Below are 18,614 nucleotides of genomic sequence, written 5' to 3'. Positions count from 1 at the left end.
AGAGCAAGTCTGGAAAGATTAATTACCGACGGGATTATACCTGGGAGCCCCACTTCATACCAAGTTTACCGCAGCGCCCGTGCCCTTTCTTTCTGTCTTTTCTGTCTTTGCCGTCCGTACAAAACCGGTTGGCTCCTCTGTGACTCCCCTTCCACACACACACACACACAACACCCTTCTTGGGTTCTTCCTATCTATATACTACTCTTCCTCTTACACCTACTCTCCCCTGTCGCATCCCTTCCTTGGGTCGCCTCCTGGAAGTTCCCGGCTTATCGCTGTTCTCAGTTGTATATACTATATACCTCTCAAGAGGTCACAGCGTTCCTTAACGCACACTTCCCATCGTTTGATCTCTGTTTGCCCCCCGGAGATCCCCAGGCATTCCTTCCACAGCCAGCCGCCTTTGCCCGCACACCGTTCGGTTAGCGACAACGTTCAAATGCACTCTCAGCACATACAAATCGCCTCCTCCTCTCCCCTAGAAACCGTGCCTCGGTGACGGTCCTCTTCCTCAGTCATCATCGTCATTATCGATATCCCGATTCCGTTGTCCTTTTAAACCCGGCGTCGATCGGCTTGTTGAACGATATCCTGTATAATATACCTGGGTTGTGCTTTTTGTTGTTTGCTGTTTGCTTTCTATACCTCTAGCGATTGTCGTGCTTCTGGGACTCTTTCCACCCATAAAAAGTTCTCGTTTCGTGTCTCGCCTCGCCGTTTGCTGCCTCGATTTTTATGCGCCTTTCTCGATAATGTACCATTATCCCAGTCCACACCCCGGGTGGTCTTCCTACGACTACATGACCTCCCCTCCCACCTCGCCTCATTACGCCTATTACGCCACCCAATTTGCCAGTCCCTACGCCTCGCCTCGTGGCCCCTCGAAGCGCCATAATCGCAAAGCCAGCTACGCCGGTCCTAGGGAAACGGCAGGATGGTATTCCGGGTATGGCCATGGAATCTATGAAGCGATGCCGGAGCATGGCACGCCACCGCGCAAGCACGATCCTGTAAGTGCTTCTTTTGGTGGCTATCACCGTCGTCGCAGTACCATGACTGGTGCGCCCGCCAGTCAGTGGGAGTCCGCTGGCGCTCCGCCATCCCATAAGCGACCCATCTTTGTGGATGTGGTCGACGATGGATACGATGACGCCCCCCGATACGTCTTTCGCGAGGAACCCAGTCCTCCCCGTCGCAAACCAACGACGCCTCCGCGCAAGCCAAAGCCACCCACTGATCAATACTTTTACTATAACCAGGTTCCTGCCCAAGATGATGTCGATTCCGCCAAACGCGCCCGGGCGCGTCGCCAATCTACCTCCACTCGGACGCCGTCCAAGCCCAAGCCTGCACCCGCGGCCAAGCCGCCGCCAAAGGCCACCGAAGAGGACGCTGCGCGGGCCGGTATCCCCGAGGGATACTCGATCAAGAACTGGGATCCGACGGAAATGCCCATCATCCTTCTGGGCAGTGTTTTTGACGCCAACTCGCTGGGCAAGTGGATTTACGACTGGACCGTATTTCACCACGGCGCGTCGACTCCTATGGCAGATGTCGCGGGCGATCTGTGGTTGTTGTTGATCAAGTTGGCCGGTAAGGTGAAACGGGCAGACGAATGCATTGAGCGCATCAAGCGCCGCGATGCGCGTGAGACGGTTGCGGATTTTCTGGAAAGTGGCGAACGCCTGTGGGTGCGATTCAAGAAGCTGCTGAAGACATGTGAACAGTTCATGTGGAAGGCCGCCAAGCGCGAGGGTGGCAAGACGGTCTCGATGGGCCGCAACGCGGGCTGCGAATTTGTGGAGACGATCTTCGGCCGGGACCGCGAGCTAGAAAGCACGGAGAAGTTGATGAACAGCATTCGGTTATGGAACATGCGCTTTGACGCCAACTGCGAGGAGATTCTTCGCCGACCGACCTCAGCTTAGAACGGATACAACTTCGACTACATCCTATACCGACATAGGAAACCCCAAAAGTAATACTCTGATTTGATTTCGACATAAGCGACGGGATGCATTTTTCGCACCGCAACGGAATACAGGCGCGTGAGCGTTGTCCTTGATTCTTCATTTTTATTCTCATTATCACCGGATTGCATTTGAGCGCGTTTGGTTTGGGCTTGGCTCACTGGATTGCTGCTGCGTGTGATTGATACCTACTGCTCGAATACCCCGCTATCAGCGCGGGAAGCTTTTTCTATTCTTACCTTTCCTTTGTGATACATTTCTTTTATCTTTCTATTGTTATGTTTCCTGGGACGGGGATCTGCTTTCTTGACTGGCGTGCTTGCTCATCGGGAACGTGGACTTGATATACCCTCAGCAGCAGCAGTATACAAGTGGCTTCGCTTCGTTCTGTTCTTTAAGATACCATTCTGCGACACACCAGTTTATCATTCGGTTATCAGCGTCGGACACTGTTGGGATGATTCTTTCCTTATTTCCTTTGTTTGTACTGGCACAGCGTACATACTAGATACACTACTACTACTATCTACCCACTACAACCACGGACCGATAGACCAATATTATACCATTTACACTGCACTTCATACTACGTAGTCTGATTCTGATGATACTTTTACCCCACCACGTAGTGACAACCCAACCAACCAACCAGAACAATCCCGTATCTGCATCCATCTGCACGTCACATGCCCAACACAGTAATACCAGACCTGACCTGATAAGTAACCTAATGGAAGTTGATGTCACTGGACCGTCCGTCGGCCCCATACCTCCGCATCATCCACTAATAACTACCCATCTATCTACTAGTAAATTAGTAGTTAGTAAGTTAAGTAAGTAGTAGGGTATTATGCACGTCGCCCAACCCGCACTCACATACACATACATAACATATGTATGTACATACGTATGTATGCCACATGGCCATGTGGACAACAACAGGGTAGGCAACTGACTGACAAACACCTCAGCAGGCAATCATTACCCCCTTCGGATTGGATTGGATTGAACCAACCAACTAGCCCGCTATCTATCCATCGGAACTAACGGGGAGTTTAAATGTGGACGAATTATTTACAAGGGGTAATGCATTGCGGTGGATTGAACTTGGGTTGAATTATGAGGTGAGGTGGTTTGGGCGTCGTTACGGTGGTTCTTGGAGTTGAGTGCTGTTGGGTTTGTATTTGTATGTGTATGTGTATGTGTTGGTAGATGGTATGATTGATGGGTTGCTTGGCATGCGCGGGTAAGTAATTAAGTTATGTACATGGTAGTAGGAGATGAAGTTGGTACTTATTTTGGTAAAGTAGCGGAAATTATATGTGTTACATACTAGAGGGGGGTATTTAGAGAGTAACTTACTTTGGAGATTTACAGTTGTCCTAGATAGTAGGTACGTAAGACAGTGTGAAATAAAGCATTTATGTACAAGTAGTTGTTTGTATAGAATGAAGAATAGTTATAGTAATGATGATGATGATGACCTCCACTACTCATTACCATAAACTGTAATATATCTATTGATCAATATATCCAGACATTTACTGACCCCGAAAGGGGGTGAAACCGATGGCCGGGGTTACTGTGGCGGTAATCATCCTGGCTGAAACAAAGAAGATAATCCAAAAATAGTAAGCCCTACTCACATCCATAATTAAAATTAGTACTACTTGTTCTGACTCCCGCAGCTATTGTCACACTATCTTAGAGAAGAAGTGACTGGATATACATCTAGTCGTAGAAGGAAAATAATATTGCTGTAGACTATAATTCAGTTTTATGGTTTTCCAGCCTTGAATGGTACTATGGGAACTTTGTGCAGTGTTTTCAGATGTTTCTACTACTAACTTTATATATTTATATATATACGCAGTGACACTAATAGAGTTGTGCCTGTATTCTCGTCATGGAACGTATGTATGTATAGTAACCACCTGAAAATACGAACAGAGGCTCGACCGGACTGTAACAAATTCAATTAGTGAACCCAGGGGGGATGGAGACTATTTGGGGGCAGTTACTAATGTATTAGGTAGTATAAACCAGTATCACCACTTGCTTTAAAGTATGGCGTGAAATACTAAATATATCGGGGATATACGTATTCTACCGGAAAGCTAGAGTTACCAGTGCACAAGGTATAATAGGTAAGCCCGAAATTGATATTAGTATCTATTTGATGATAGTATATAGCGACTGACAAATGAAGGAACAATAAAGTTGAATCTCACGAGACAAAAACAAAGTGAAGAAAACCGAAATGATACAAAACAGGAAAGCCCATATCGCTCATTCGTCATCCTCGAAATCTTCATCGTCACTGTTATCATCCTCACCTTCGTTGTCATTGTCATCATCGTCTTCTCTTTCCTTTCCCCCTTCTCCTTCCCTTTCGCCTTCGCCTTCTCCATCTCGTTCGTTTCTCTCATTGTCCACCCCCTCATTGTCGATTCTCTCATCCTGGGTAGCGTCATCATCGCCAGCAGCGGCTGCACATTGAGCGTGTTGCTCTGGCGCCATTGGCGCCGTCAGAACCTCCGCCTGTATGAGTTGGATCGGAGGTACCGGTACCCAATTCATACCCACAATCGTATCATGGTAGCTGTAGCGGGGTCTTACCACGAGAAGAACCTGAGCACCATGGTGGGACTCAGAGCCAGCATGGAAATGATGGGTTACCATAGTGTCCGAATGGTGATCAAACTTGGCAAGCTCAGGCAGTCGCTCAACCACTAAATTGCCAAAGACTCCAGCTTGACCAGCAATAAATTCTTGAGCCGCAAACTCTAGAATCATGTGGAGTCTGTCATCGCGGAATGTCTGGAGCGACTCGCTCAGCGATTCTTTGAGAAGGAGTCGAAACAGTCGGCACCCCCACAGCTCGTCCACATAGGACTTCACGAGTTCTTTCCGACGTTCATGCATGGTTCGACTGAGTGCTGTGTGTTCGGGAGCACCCAAGAAGAGGTCTTGTACAGTGCTGATGCTCACGAGGGTTGACTTCCACCATGCTGCGTTCGTGGGCAACACTATGTTAAGTCTAAGTGTTAGTGAATTCAAATGATCCCGTGACGAGGGAAAGAGGAGGAACGCGGACTTGAGGAGGACATACTTTCCTTGAACCCCTGGTATATAAAGTCAAGTCTCTTAATGAAGTTGGCATCCCCGGGCTGGTCCGTTGCATCCACCTTGGCATCCATAAACCAAAAGGGGGAGGTGGCAAACTTTTTGTAGATGAACTGATTGAGCATGGTCTCTAGCAAAACTTTTCCAAACACAGAGCGAGCGGCAGGAGGAAGAGAGGAATGAATCTTGTCCCAGTCCTCTTGGACACAGAATCCATCTAGGCTGGCGATAATGGCCTGTTTGTCATCACTGGAGAGATGAAGCATCGAATCTTCTTCACCAAAGCGCCAAGCCCAACTGTGAACCTCCATTTCAATCTTAATGAATCCCTTTTGGAAATCTGCTGGTGAAGACCTCATGTGCGGTCCAGCCATAAAGGCCATGGACCAATAATGTTCAATCATCTCATTATATTCCTGTCTCTGACAGAGGTACTTTGCAGTGGGTAACAAAGCTGGACCCCCTTCGTTCCATATGTCCGGTATAGATCCCTCCTCCGCGTCTAGCATAGCTTCCTTCTCCATGGCCAACTTAGATTCTTCTTCAAAACCCGACCAAGTGCGCTTGAGCCGCTTATGTTGGTTCTGGGGGCTGGTCATAATGACGATGAGTAGCGTGACGAAAGGGCCAAGTAGAATCAGTAATTTTGGTTTGGAGCCTATTCAGGAGATGTTGAGAGGAGGTGTCGCAGAGTTGGGAGAGAGTGTGGATACGGAGGGAGATGATGGGAATTGAGAGAGAGAGAGAGAGAGAGAGGGAGGGAGAAAGAGAGAGGAAAATCGGGCAAGGTAAACGGGGGGATAGATGACCAAAAGTCTATTTCTTCAATCATTCATTCATTCATACATCCGTTCATTCATTCAGTCAGTTCCCTGGCTGCTTATTGGCTCTTAGGGCTACCCGGCTCTTTGTGTGATGTGAGGCATCAACCCATCCGCAAATCTAGCCCGTGTGAGGGTTTCAGCCGCAACAAACCTTCTCGGATGCCATGCAATTGACTGGTAGACCAGTTAAGACAGGGGGAGGGGCCCGTATGTGTGTGAGCGTGACAGAGAGAGACACGGCCAGGTCATGAGATGAACATGCGAACTAGACGCCACTCTGGTGCAGTTCAAAGATAGCATCATACATTGTAATCTAATTGTAGTAGGAGTAGTAGTAACTCTGAGTGGCATATCAACAAACATAAATAGAGCCAACTGGACGCACTTCCCTTTTCATTTTCTCAATCTCATACCAATATCATCATCAAACTCCATTGTATATGTATTCAGCTGGTCTTGAATGCATTTTCTTATTTTTTTTCATTAGCATCATCTCACAAATCTTCAAACACTTTGTCCCCCGCCTCTATCCACCATGGAGCAGAACCAGTACTTCATTTCCGTGGACTTCGGCGCGTATAAAACGGGCAAGTTCCTTGTTCCCTCCTATTACTTATTAAGTCCCTTTTTTTGTCTCTCTGTCTCTCTGTCTTGCTGTCTTGCTGTCTCTCTTTCTCTTTGTTTCTCTGTTTTTTATATCTTTCTATTTTTCTACTAGTTTATCTTTCTATCTTTCTGTTTTTCTGTTTTATCTGTCTCTCTGCCTCTGCCTTATTTTCTATTTCTCTCTCTCTCTCTCTCTCTCTCTCTCTCTCTCTGCTTCTCGCTAACATAAACATACTTTACAGTCCTTACGATCCTGACTACCCTGGGCGTCCTGACGACATGGGCTACTCATGGCGCTAATGACGGTATAATCCTTTCGATCTTCAAATACAACAGCAATGGTCAGATCATGTGGGGAAGGAGTGCCGCGGCATCCCGCGGCAGAGAGCCGTATGTTTGGGTAAAACTCATGCTGGATGGGTCCCCAGACGTGGCCACACAACGCCATAATCTGAGAGACCTCCTCGGCGGCACAGTGGATCTGAACGACATTGGCACCGGAAAAATCATCAGTGACTTTCTTCGAGACTTGCGGGACAGGCTGTGGATGGACCTTAGAGAGCATGGACCACAAATCCACTGGTGTTTCACCGAACCAGATTGCTGGTCAGACCGCGGCCGTCTGGAATTTCGGTCTGCAGTTGAGAGCGTTGGATGGTTTGGGAACAACCATCGCATTACCTATGCCTCTGAAGCTGTAGCTGCGGCTGTATGGGCTGCTGATGAGTACAGGAACGGAAATGACATGCAGGTGAGCAGCAGCAGCCAGCAAGAATCCTTTGGGTGCGTTTGGAATTAACCAGGTCGGATAACTAGGATGGTGACATACTTCTTGTGTGCGACTGCGGCGGCTCCACAATCGTAAGGCTTATCTTGGTCAAAGTCATTTAAGGTACCATCCAGCTGACACTCGATTAGGACACTGCCGTTTTACAAGTAAATGGCAACAATGGAGATCGTCCTTTCACCTTCCAACTCCTGGGAGATCCGACCAGTACGTACCACCGATTTGCCGAAGGCGGAGGCCTGTATATGGGTAGCTAATCCGTCTCAGGCATCCGATGTGGTGGATTTGATGTGGACTTGGAACTGGTGAAGCAACTTCGGACTGCCCACCCGGACCTACCTCACGACTCCAGACAGTGAGTAAGCGCTGCTCAGGCTCGGCAGTGTATCAGCTCTGTGAAAGAACTATTCTCAGGCAGGACCGGGACTGAGGTGCACGCAATTCGGATTGAGCTGCAGGGAAACCGCAAAGTAGAGTATCGTTTCGACCACAATGCCCTGGTCCTTGCCTTCAGGCCGGTTGTGCAAGCCATACTTCGGCAGATACATGCACGAATCACCGCCCCATTAAATGCCAGAATTACGAAGGTGATCCTGGCAGGTGGGCTGGTCAAGTCGGAATACTTACGCCGTGAGGTCGAACAGGATCTTGCACGCGCTTACCCGAATGCCGGACCCAAGTTGCTGGGGGAACTGCAACACAGGTAAGCTGTCTTCACTCGAGACTTCTAGTGATCAATGAACTGCATGATTCTGACTTCTCTGGCAGTGTGCGGGCAGTTTCACGCGGTGCGGCACTGTGTGCGGCCAGGTTGCATGGAGTACAGGGCTTCCACAGCAACACCACCATCCAATTGGTAGTCCCTTCTGTTGCACAGGTTGGAAATGAGCTGCGAGAACAATCCGATGCTTTTGTAGTTATCCGACCAGTAAGTTGTCTAGACTTCCGCACCACCCCCTCCCAAAAACAAAAGAAACAATTGCTTCGTCAGGAAAATTCCGCTAATCTGCGTGTTCTTTGAAGGGTCTCACTGGAATGCAGGGCCAGTTCTCGGTTCGTATGCGGTTCTTGGTCACTGCGCCAGAGCAATACGTGAGTGTTTGTAGCCTACGGCAAGCACAAAGTTAGTAATTTCCTCTGCCCCTGACTCCCTTTGTTAAGTCTGTCTATGTGACTAAAACATGATTCTAGCACGCCGCCTTGCCTTGCATAGGATCGTTGATCCTGCTCGTGACTCGGTGATGAGTTTCAAGTCTGGTCAACAGGGCGGTCACGAGTATCTGTTCCGGGTGTACTGGAGCATCCAGCTGGGGACTTCCTTGTTCATGCACTGGAGAATCTGTCTTGATGACCCACGCAATCCGAACGGGCCTAACGCACCGGTGGTAGTGGTACACATGCTGCACCGGATTCCTCCACAAGACCTACAGCCCTTCCCGGCGGTTTGAGATCGTCAAATGAGGGAATGGAGGCATCTATCTCTTCGGTCTCCCTCATGTCTCCTTACATCTCCTTTTCCTGATTATCCACACACTCTTTCACCCTATTACTCTCTTATTTTCTTTTCTTTCTTCCTCTTTTATACTCTTGTGGTTATTATAATTTCGGCTTTTCTAACTCCCTTACACACTCCCTTGCACACTCTGATTATCCATTATCTCTAGCATTTCATTTTTTTCGCGCACCATAGACCATCATTGTTTCTGTTCACGGCACTAATAGACTGACTACAGCCGCACTTACTAATTATTGAGGAAGATCTCAGATTGTGATAGTATATAGTTGCTAGATAGACTAGAATGACATTGCTGTTTTGATATTTGCTTACACTGGCAGGGCAGAGAGAAGAAATGGGGAGAGACGGACAACAGAAAGCCCATTCAATGCTAATCCATCATTCATCCATCAAACGTCTCCTTCACAGCAAGAACTCATATCATCTCCTCAATCAAACACCCTGAGCCCGAATCTGACTCCTCACCGACGCGCACGACCTTCTCTTCTTCTCCAGAGACTCAAGTGCACCACTTCCCGTCGCTTGCCGCTTGCCCTGCGATGCTCCAAGCGGCCCGAAAGTGCACTTGAGCTGGCGATTCAAGATGCCAGGAATGGACTTGCCGGCATCCTTACCGAATGCGCGGTCCCGATTAGAAGAAACGGTGGATTGACCATCCCGCAGAGAAAGTCTGATGGGATCTCTAGCCAACGACGCCTCTCTGACCGCGACCACCTGGCCCTTCTGAGAGGGCTGAGATGATGACGGTGAGCTAGTTACCGGTGATGAATTCGAGACCTGCTGGGACGATGATGAAGAGTCTTCTCCTTCCAACGCGCTGTAGAGTGCATCCCCATAGAAGCCGTAGGTAAGCTGACCGGCGACTTCACCTTCCACAGCCCCTTTGACAGCGTCCTTGAAAATTTCCCCGCCCGTCTTTGCAACCTCATTGACCGTGTATGAGCCAGCTCGTCCGATGAAACTCTTGAAGTTGGTAGCGAATTTGAGTCCAGAAGCTAGAAACCGGCCACCAGCCTCGCCGAGCACACCGCCGACTAAGCCGGCGAGCGCGTCGATTCCAACGGACTTCCATGTTGGCATTCGCCCTTCGACTAGATCTGTTCCTATTCCGACTCCGACACTGGTTGCCACCCCGGCTGCGATTCCCACGCCGATCTCGATGGCCACACTTGCTCCGGCTGTGAGGACGCCGACTGCAACGCTCACTCCCACGCTGATTACGGTGGACACTAGATCTGCCCAGCTGAAATCGAAGAGCCCGAAGAAGCTCCACTGCCCGCTTGGGTCGATGCGGTTGATTGGGTCGCCCAGGCAGTAAGCGTAGCCGTTGACTTCACCTGTGCCGAATGGGCTGCCGGGGTCGGGGACATGGTAGCGCATCAAGACGGGATTGTAGACGCGGTATCCGTTACCCAGGTGGTACCATCCTGTGACTGGATCACGCCACTGGCCGTTGAAGCCTATGGAGGAGGCAGAATCGGGGGCGCTGAAGCCATAGGGCGTGTACTGCTGTTGCTGGATCTGATCTGGCTGTGCTGTGTCGAACCAGTTGAGCACAGAGCCATTAGCGTCAGATCCCCAGAGCTGGATCTCGGTAGAATCGCCGTTCTGAGTACTTTGTCCCAGGTATTCATTGCCAGCAGATATATAGCTCACTTGGCGATCTCCGGACTTGACACTGATAAGTTTGTCCTGTCGGTAGAATAGCTGGGTATCTGGCTGGTCAGGGATTGACTGGGAAATCAGTTTACCAGCTGCATCATAGTTGTATTGACTGAGAAGACTGCCACTGCTATCTTTGACTGACTTCAGGCGGCCACCGCTGTCGTATTCCAAGGTACGACCTTGCTCATCTTGGATGAGACATCCATTAGCATCATATGCCAGGGTGGTTTGAGGTGTGAAATCGGGATGGCTGTTTGCAATCTGGCTGAGCTGGGTTGGATCACTCTGACTGTATGAATAGGTTGCCGTGTTTTGGGTCCCATCTTGGAAACCTGTTGTGACTGATGTGATGTTATCGAGGTTATCGAAGGTGAATTCTTGGGATTGGATCTCATGTCCCTTTTCATCTTTCGGAAGTTGGCTTCCCTCGCATGTGTACTTGACCAAACGGTTGTGCTCGTCGTAGGCAAATGATTCGTTTCGGACAATGTTCCCACTTTCTTCTACTTGCCGCGTGGTGACAAGACTCGTCTCGCCAAAGGACTGAGTCAGTCTAGACACCTGTTTCTCCCCTTGCAACACTGTGCGCTCAATTTCTCGACCGAAGTCATCGTAGACGAGGTTTGTGGTCAAGCTGGAGTCGTGTTCTTGGTCTTGAACTGTAGTGCTGGACAGACGGTTGGCGCTGTCATATGAATAAGAGACGGTGAGGGATCCTACGGCCAAGGAACTCAGGCGGCCTGCACTATCATATGTGTTCTGGTATTCCGTTCCATGGACATCGGTATATCCTTGCAACTTCCCGGCCATCGAGTATGTCGATTGAGTAGAAAAGGATGCGGCACCTTCGCTGAGGTCGAGCGCTTCACTTTTCAGTAGGCCTGACGGGAAGTACTGACGATCCGCAGTGCTGGATGAGCCTTTGAGCTGTAGCGCAACCCCTGTCTTTGAGTCATACTTGTATGTCTCATTCCTGTCTTGGCCACTGACTGTCGATAGCGATTGGCGCAAACCCGGTTCGTATGTGAGTTTGAAGTCGCCCTTGTCCGTGGCAATCTGAGTTGGCTCTGGGGTGCTGCCCTGGTAGGATTGTTTCAGACTGCGCCCCCCGACTGTTCGCTGCGTCAATCGGTCCAATCCATCGAAAGACTGTCCGCCAAGGTTTGTGTCGTTGACTTGGAGTGATGTCGGGAGAGCTGCCGCGCTTTGGGTAGCATACTGGACGTTAACTTCCCGACCGCTCGCCCATGTGGTCTTAGTGACTCGGTCAAACGAGTCAGATTGGTATTTTGTCTTGCGACCCAAGGCATCTTCTTCTTCCACCAGTCGTCCCAGTCCGTCATAGCTGTACGTGAGCTTGCTGTACTCGGTTCCATCTTTACCCAGAAGGCGGATCTGAGTAGGCACACCGGACAGATTGAGCTGCGTGACAGTTTGGCCTTCGCCCTCGATTCCTTCTGTTTGACTCAGGCTGATAGGATCCGTTGCTGAAATCGTTGTGACGCCTGTGCTATTGTTTACAGTCTTCAGGACCTGACCCCAGTCATCATACTGCAGTGCCTTGGTTGTTCGTAGTTCCGTTGGATCGCTGTCTTTGGTACGCAGCCAGTCAATGTCAGTTTGTTCAACATGTTGGCCCAGAGCATTGTAGTTGCGCTCCTGCAGTAAGCGAAAAGTGCCGGAGTATGTGTTGGTAGATGCATCCCACGAGCCATCATCATCTTGTCTCTTCACTTGGCAGATTCTCTCCAGGCCGTCAGAAATGTATTGTGTCTGGACACCTTTAGCATCCGTAACTGACAGCACCATGCCACTACTGCCGTCGTCAGGGATGGCGTAACTGTTGTAGCGGACTGCTTCCTGGTCGGTATTGATCGCTGTTGCGGCTTTGACCAATCTGCCCAATGCATCGTATTGGAAGACATCCTGGATACCAGCATCATCCGTCTGTCCTGTAACCTTTCCAGAAGACAGAGAATGGATCGTCTCAAATTTGGCCGAAACGCCGTCAAAGCCAGCCGTATTGAGTGTCTTTTTCAATTCGCCGCTGCTGAGATACTCGTAGGCATATGTTTGGGTTGTGGCGTTGTCTTTCGAAGATAACCATGTTTTTTGTTCCTGGACTCGTCCATGATCGCGCGAGTCTGGCAGGTTGATATACGTATACTCGGCAGTGGTCAGCGAGGTGTCCCCCTCAAGAGTGACGCGCGATGATTGCAGAACAAATGTCTGCACTGTCGCATTGCTTGAAGTAGGGAGCTCCACATAACCGAATTTCTCTGTTCTGGTCGGTGCAGCAAAGGACGTCTCCGCCGGAGTCACTGTTTCCGTTTTCAAATATCGTTGGAAACCATGAGGGTCAGCCGGGCAATCTGCCTCTCCATCTGCGGCGTAGTATGTGCGAGTGGTAATCAAGCCATCCGGTTTGATCTCCGTAGTAGGATTGCCCCATTCGTCAAACTCGGTTGTTGTTGTTTCTGTCCGACTGGAGGCAGTTGTGTCCGCATAGGTGATCGCAACCGTTTTAGGTAGCAAGTATTGCGCAGGCTGATCGTCAAATGCTGTATTCGGAGTCGCATGATATGTGATGTCCTGGGTTGTCTTTTTCGTGTTCAGTTGTTCCACGATTTTGGTGGTCAAGTGGAACTTGTTGTAAGTATAGGTTGTGGTTGCTCCACCCTCAAGCTGCGCCGTGGATGTGTACTGGTATTCCGCAGGCACCTGGTACAGGTTATCCCCGGTATCACTCCACTGCCGTGCTCCTCCATAGCCCAGGAAGTTATAGGAGGAGAAGCTGTAGGTTGTCTTTATGGCTGGCTGCTGACGACCTGGACGCGCCACATGAGACACCACGTATGGAATTCTCGTAAAAGGCGCTCCAGAGGGTAGCTGGTGGCCATCTTGCTTGTAATTGACCTCTTCAACCAAGCCAGTGGGGCTTGTCACCTGTGAAACACACACGAATCCGTTGCTGAGGGATTTGTACGAAAACTGCCACGGGGGCGTGCCGTCGTCCAGCGGCAGTTTGAGCTGGGTTAATTGCGCATTACGCCGGATAAGCGTGAAGGTGCTGGCCGCGGTAGTTCCAGGCGCCTTGGTGATGGTTACCTGCGCATCGGAATATTGAACTTCTAGTAGAACATCATCGCCGTCTTGGATCTTGCTCAGTCGTGGCTGTTCACCGTTGCGGATCCACTCTAGGCTGAGTGAGCGACCGTTTGCGCCGTAGATGGTGATTGGAACCGATTGGTTGTAAGTGTTGTTGAAACCAGAGAGAATCTCTACCTGGCCTGATTTGTAGGCCACCTCATAAGTAGATCCTGCTGATGATCCCGTTCTCTTGGCCTGGAAGCTCTTGAGCTTCTGGTCCTGGATGAAAAAGGTACTGGTCGTCTCAGTGACTTGGAAGTTTTCACCCGTCGAGAGCAACAGAGTCTTGCCTTGGCGATGGTCGTAGGAGGGTAGATTAAAGGACCAGCCAGTACCCAACCCGATATCTTTGGTGTTGAGGGGATTGTAGCTCAAAGATAGTTTGAGTGACGGACAGTTGCGAGTCTCCGATGGCGCATCAAAGAGTTGAATACTGACGGTGTATTGTCCAGTACGAGGATCAACTCCTTTCTGCAGAAAGCTTTGAAAATTGAAACTCTGAGAGTAGAGGTCGCTAGGATTCGAAGACATGATGGGCTGTCTTCTGATTTCCAACAAAGATGAGATCCTGATGATGGAAGGATTGTGAACGAGATCAGGGAATGAGCATGACACTTAAAACTAGATTCCAGAGCAGTGAACAGCTCTCTATATATACATAAATGCCAGTATATGCCAGCATCTTCCTACCCTGCCAAGAAGGAGGAGCAGGAGCACAATGACTGACCTATTGATGCATCAATCGATGCTGTCTTCGTCACCTCCATGCTGCCAAAGCAGGTCTCTACACTACACATGCAAGTCTCACTGGTGGAACATGATGATGAGCGTCCATCCGTCTGCGAGGTGTACTTGCCACCTCAAGTTGATCTAGCACGTCAAGTAGGGCTCATTCAAATCACGCATCTCATTCTAATGGCGACAACATGGCATACAACTATTACGACATCGTACATGCTAAGCCATCAAACTCACAGATGTATTACAGTATCATTACATGTTTGTCGGGCTCTCCGAAATGCTGCAATAGTGGAGGGCTGAGACTGCTAAGAAGACTACTAGTACTTAGGGTTGCTCATATTGTTCGGGTTTGCCAGCTGAATTTCAGCTCGGCAATATATTCCGGGATGAATCCGAAGAAAATGATTGGATACTAAGTAGTACTTAATCGAGTAACTACATATTGGAGGGGTGGAGTTCTAGACAATACCAGGATGGTAGTTGTTATATTAATGTTACATTGGATGGATCTGCCCTCTAACACTTATGGAAGGTGGAAGACGTGTCAAGGTGCACCTGATATTCGCATAGAATAGAGTCATAGGCCCTGAACGATCGCTTGGACCCAGGTCGCACGGCACGAGCCACTGCATCTTTCCTAATATTAGCTCGCAGGATTGCTGCAACCTTAAGAAAACCAAATCCCGGACAGGGCGATCGCTTAACGAGGACTTTGTTAGTTCATTTGGTCTGTATTCATTGGGATGAATGAAACAGAGAACTATTCCTGAAGGAATGCCTGCTGGTCATAGTGAGCCTACCCCGCCCTGCTGGTGTTATGGTGGTCAGAGATTTTCCAGCAGTCCACCGGACTATTCACTATTTACTATCGGCTTGGCGTCACTCTGGATTGAATCGTGGCAACTTGCTGTGTAGTCGGTCTAGTAAACGGGCGGCGTTACGGACCCCTGCTAGCAAGTGCACTAGTAAAGAGGACACGCTGGGCAGAATAGTACCGGTTCCAAACGAAGAAAGAATGCAGCAACCCTGACAGTCTAGTACTAGCTCAGTACTATGTCGCTCTTCGCAGACAGGATTGTGTGAAAACAAGGTCGTTTGACTGGGTTGGAAGTATAGTGGTGGTTGGTCACTTGCTGCGCTTAGCAGCCCTTACAATAGCTTTGAAATCAGGTCTGGAGTTGATTTTTTTAGAGCGATCGTCGCCAAGATCATGGCCCAGACTTTGACTGATAGGTTCTAATCGCCGTTGGCAATAAATTAAGTGCTCCCCGATCAAGCAGAATGCATGAGGGTGGCAAAGTTCAACTTACAAGATGCATATGCGTCCAGGGCGCAGCTGAACCGGCTGAGGGGAGGCACCAAGTCAATACTGACTATCGATGATTATACTAGACAAATCCTGGGCCCGTTCCAACTTGGCAGACCCACCATGGAGTGAGCTGAATGCTCATGTTATACTATCTATGCATTGGAACCTGCAAGTGGCCAACGATCGACGAGACAGGATTTCCATTGGGCAAAAGGCCCCGAATGATTACGCAAGATTCTAAAGAAAATAGTGAAGCCTCATCAAATAAAGCAAATCCCGAAGAGCCTGTGTGATCCAGAGCTGATATCGGAACAATGGCGTGCTCTTCAATTTGTACAACCGAGATGGTGGGCATCACCTACTGCTTTGTTCGCTTGGGAAATCTATAATAACCCTTGAGAAACACATTCCTCCGTCTGTTCAGAGATACTTTCAACTCACATCTTCCATCTCAGTTATCATTCATCTACTATCTCATCATGGGCTCAACTTCTGTCTCTTGGGAAGTTACCTCGCTCGAAGTTCAGGTCACCACCCCCAACGCTACGAGTGATGCTCTTTTCGCCAATGGCAACATGCAGGTTCCTGTGATTGTTGTGATCAAAGCGATTGATTTAGACACAAACACGGTATATGAACTGAGTGATCTGGAACTCGAGACAATCAAACTCATCGATTATGATGATCCTCCCACAGAACTCCCGGAGTCGTGGAGCTATTCATCGACAGAAAACGAATTCGAGCACACGTTGCCGGCCTCCACGAAAGGCCCCAGATCTGAGCCAGCGCCTTTTAATGTGGGTATTCAGAAGAAGCGCTACTGGGTTACGACTACAGAATTGGAGAACAAAAGAATCGCTGCTAGCATCAAACAACCCGATGGAACTGTTGTTCATACCGGGGGTGGAACCTTTGATTCCAAGGTCACTCTCACCGGTACGCAACCAAGGAAATACGAACGGAAGGATCTACATATCCTGCGAGAGGATACCGCAGACGGCGGTTTTTCAGGCCTCAGCGGGACTTGGGATCAGGACAACTATTACCTTACCAGCAAGATCGAGGGCTATGAGCTCCGCAAAGCCGATTTCTACGATTATATGCTAGGCGATCCCGACCCTGCCTTAGAATACGCGGTCGCTGGCTTCTGCAAAAGCATTCCTTGCAGTATTTTCTATTACTGGCCGATGGGCCCAGAGGAAAAACGAACAGCGGGGAGGAGTCCTTATACGGCTGAAATTACTATCAACCAACGAAGCGACGCCCTATGCTTCACCCGCATGTGGCTTAAGCCCTCATCCTCAGATAAACCTTGGAACGATGCCGGATATCGTTCGGGTAAGTTTACAGTCTATGATAAGTATGGCAATAGTGGCGTTTTCTATACGGGTTACGAGGATAATAACAACCAACTCTATGTCACGAACGAGCCATATAAAGGTTAAAATGATAGTGATGGGACGAAGGGGGTGAAGGGGTCAATTGACGGGATCTAGTTAGGTTTCTAGTGTTACTAGTACTTCAAGTAACAATCTCTTTATTGGAAGGTATTGGAGCATCCACCGTAGCCAGATTCTTCATCAGACCCTCTATCACTACTGCATACGTGACCTTACCTACATCTCCTTCTTTCCGATTCCTGTCTTTCCGGTGTTTCTTACATTAACAGCATTGAGCACCTAGATCGATACAGGGTATATTCTGCCTCTGATGTCTTGAGGAGAGGTTGGAAGTAGTATATAAGTCCCCTTGGAGAAAAAATGCCAACTGTCAAAGTACTTCGCAGTCACTCAATTATACGAGCTCGTAGGCTCGCATGCCACACATAGATACTAGCATTAATCATCATGACTGGGAGTTGGAGGATGGTGTGCACCTGCTAGGCCACGAATAGCTTCTTCGTGCTGGATGGCATCGCGTGCAACTCCAATTCAGAAAGATTGATAAGTGCGATTATATATTGTAGTCTAAGAAGGTATGCTAAAATCTTACTATCTTCCGATATTTGGTCCTCATCTCCCTTAGTACCTTCGTTTCCGTTCATACGACTAGAAAGGTCTGTCTGTATTCAAACCCTATCTTGCGCATTTGGCAGAATATAACACCAAGGCCTATGGAGTATGGAGCACTAAGAACACTGTATAAAGGTGATCGTTGGTAAGAGATCCGGTAGCCTGGGCTTCTGAGCTATCAAAGTTATTTCCATCTCAGTTCTCGAGGCTACGCAAGCCTGAGGAGCAGAAGTACATGCCCAGGAGTAGTTTTAACGGTGATAGTGCTCTTGTCAGTTGCCCCGGCAGGGAATTCAGGGCAAGGAACTCTATTAGTCACCGGTTTAAAGTATGGCCTTAGCCGCACTGATAATGGCGGTTATGTTTAGTTTACGAGGACGCATGCACTGATTGTAGGCCACATCGGGCCTGTAGCTTCTGCAAGATGGTGGCATCGATGGCTGCAATTAATAAATCTCATGTCATTGCTTGGGGGTGCTTGTCTGACAACCATGGCCTACAGGCTGGACACGAACTGCTAGTCCGTGGAGCAACTTCGGCGTTCATTATACCCCAGTCATTAGGACTGGTATCCGGTCTTCTAGTAATCTTAATCAACGAAGAAAAGGATAGACTCTTATCTCTGCCACGCAGCTCCTTAAATTAATACTTTGTGTAAGGGCTTTGGCGTTCCAAATGGCGGGGAATAGCAACAAACCTTCTTCGAATTGTCTTTCCCCTCATTCTGCACACACTCAAAGACCCATTATAAATACCGGACCATTGATGCGACCGTACACAGTGGTTTTTAACGGACACATGCACGATTGAACTCCTATACTTACTCCACAATATGTTTATCACGTGATTAGATTGTTTCGTTTCGTGAGGTTACAACAGAACTTCCTTCCATGAGTAGGTCCATC

The 18,614-nt window shown here is 48.9% G+C and overlaps 5 protein-coding genes across 5 annotated transcripts; 3 read left to right on the top strand and 2 right to left on the bottom strand.

Moving 5' to 3' along the window:
- Positions 1-755: 755 nt before the first annotated feature.
- Positions 756-1,931, top strand: BO79DRAFT_147586 (uncharacterized protein; the record flags this gene model as incomplete). The annotated part of the gene is made up of 1 exon (XM_025678514.1): positions 756-1,931. One exon carries the CDS (start codon positions 756-758, stop codon positions 1,929-1,931), a length of 1,176 nt encoding a protein of 391 aa, XP_025539598.1.
- Positions 1,932-4,262: 2,331 nt separating this feature from the next.
- On the bottom strand, positions 4,263-5,698 carry BO79DRAFT_265076 (uncharacterized protein; the record flags this gene model as incomplete). The annotated part of the gene is made up of 2 exons (XM_025686855.1): positions 4,263-5,002; positions 5,086-5,698. The coding sequence occupies 2 exons, from the start codon at positions 5,696-5,698 to the stop codon at positions 4,263-4,265; spliced, it is 1,353 nt and encodes a 450-aa protein (XP_025539597.1).
- Positions 5,699-6,458: 760 nt separating this feature from the next.
- BO79DRAFT_265068 (Hsp70 family protein) lies at positions 6,459-8,844 on the top strand (the record flags this gene model as incomplete). Its single annotated transcript, XM_025686854.1, has 8 exons — positions 6,459-6,510; positions 6,772-7,280; positions 7,346-7,390; positions 7,448-7,523; positions 7,677-8,019; positions 8,085-8,244; positions 8,340-8,439; positions 8,508-8,844. The coding sequence occupies 8 exons, from the start codon at positions 6,459-6,461 to the stop codon at positions 8,762-8,764; spliced, it is 1,542 nt and encodes a 513-aa protein (XP_025539596.1). The 3' UTR covers positions 8,765-8,844.
- A 420-nt stretch (positions 8,845-9,264) lies between these two features.
- Positions 9,265-14,178, bottom strand: BO79DRAFT_194381 (RHS repeat protein; the record flags this gene model as incomplete). Its single annotated transcript, XM_025681042.1, has 1 exon — positions 9,265-14,178. One exon carries the CDS (start codon positions 14,176-14,178, stop codon positions 9,265-9,267), a length of 4,914 nt encoding a protein of 1,637 aa, XP_025539595.1.
- A 1,858-nt stretch (positions 14,179-16,036) lies between these two features.
- Positions 16,037-17,210, top strand: BO79DRAFT_208941 (uncharacterized protein). Its single transcript, XM_025682498.1, has one exon. It carries the CDS (start codon positions 16,177-16,179, stop codon positions 17,140-17,142), a length of 966 nt encoding a protein of 321 aa, XP_025539594.1. The 5' UTR covers positions 16,037-16,176; the 3' UTR covers positions 17,143-17,210.
- The last annotated feature ends 1,404 nt before the right edge of the window (positions 17,211-18,614 follow it).

Source organism: Aspergillus costaricaensis (genome assembly GCF_003184835.1).
Source record: "Aspergillus costaricaensis CBS 115574 unplaced genomic scaffold BO79scaffold_15, whole genome shotgun sequence".
Taxonomy (NCBI): Eukaryota; Fungi; Ascomycota; class Eurotiomycetes; order Eurotiales; family Aspergillaceae; genus Aspergillus; species Aspergillus costaricensis.
Note: the sequence above shows the minus strand (reverse complement) of the source record. Positions and strands in the feature narration are given on the sequence as shown.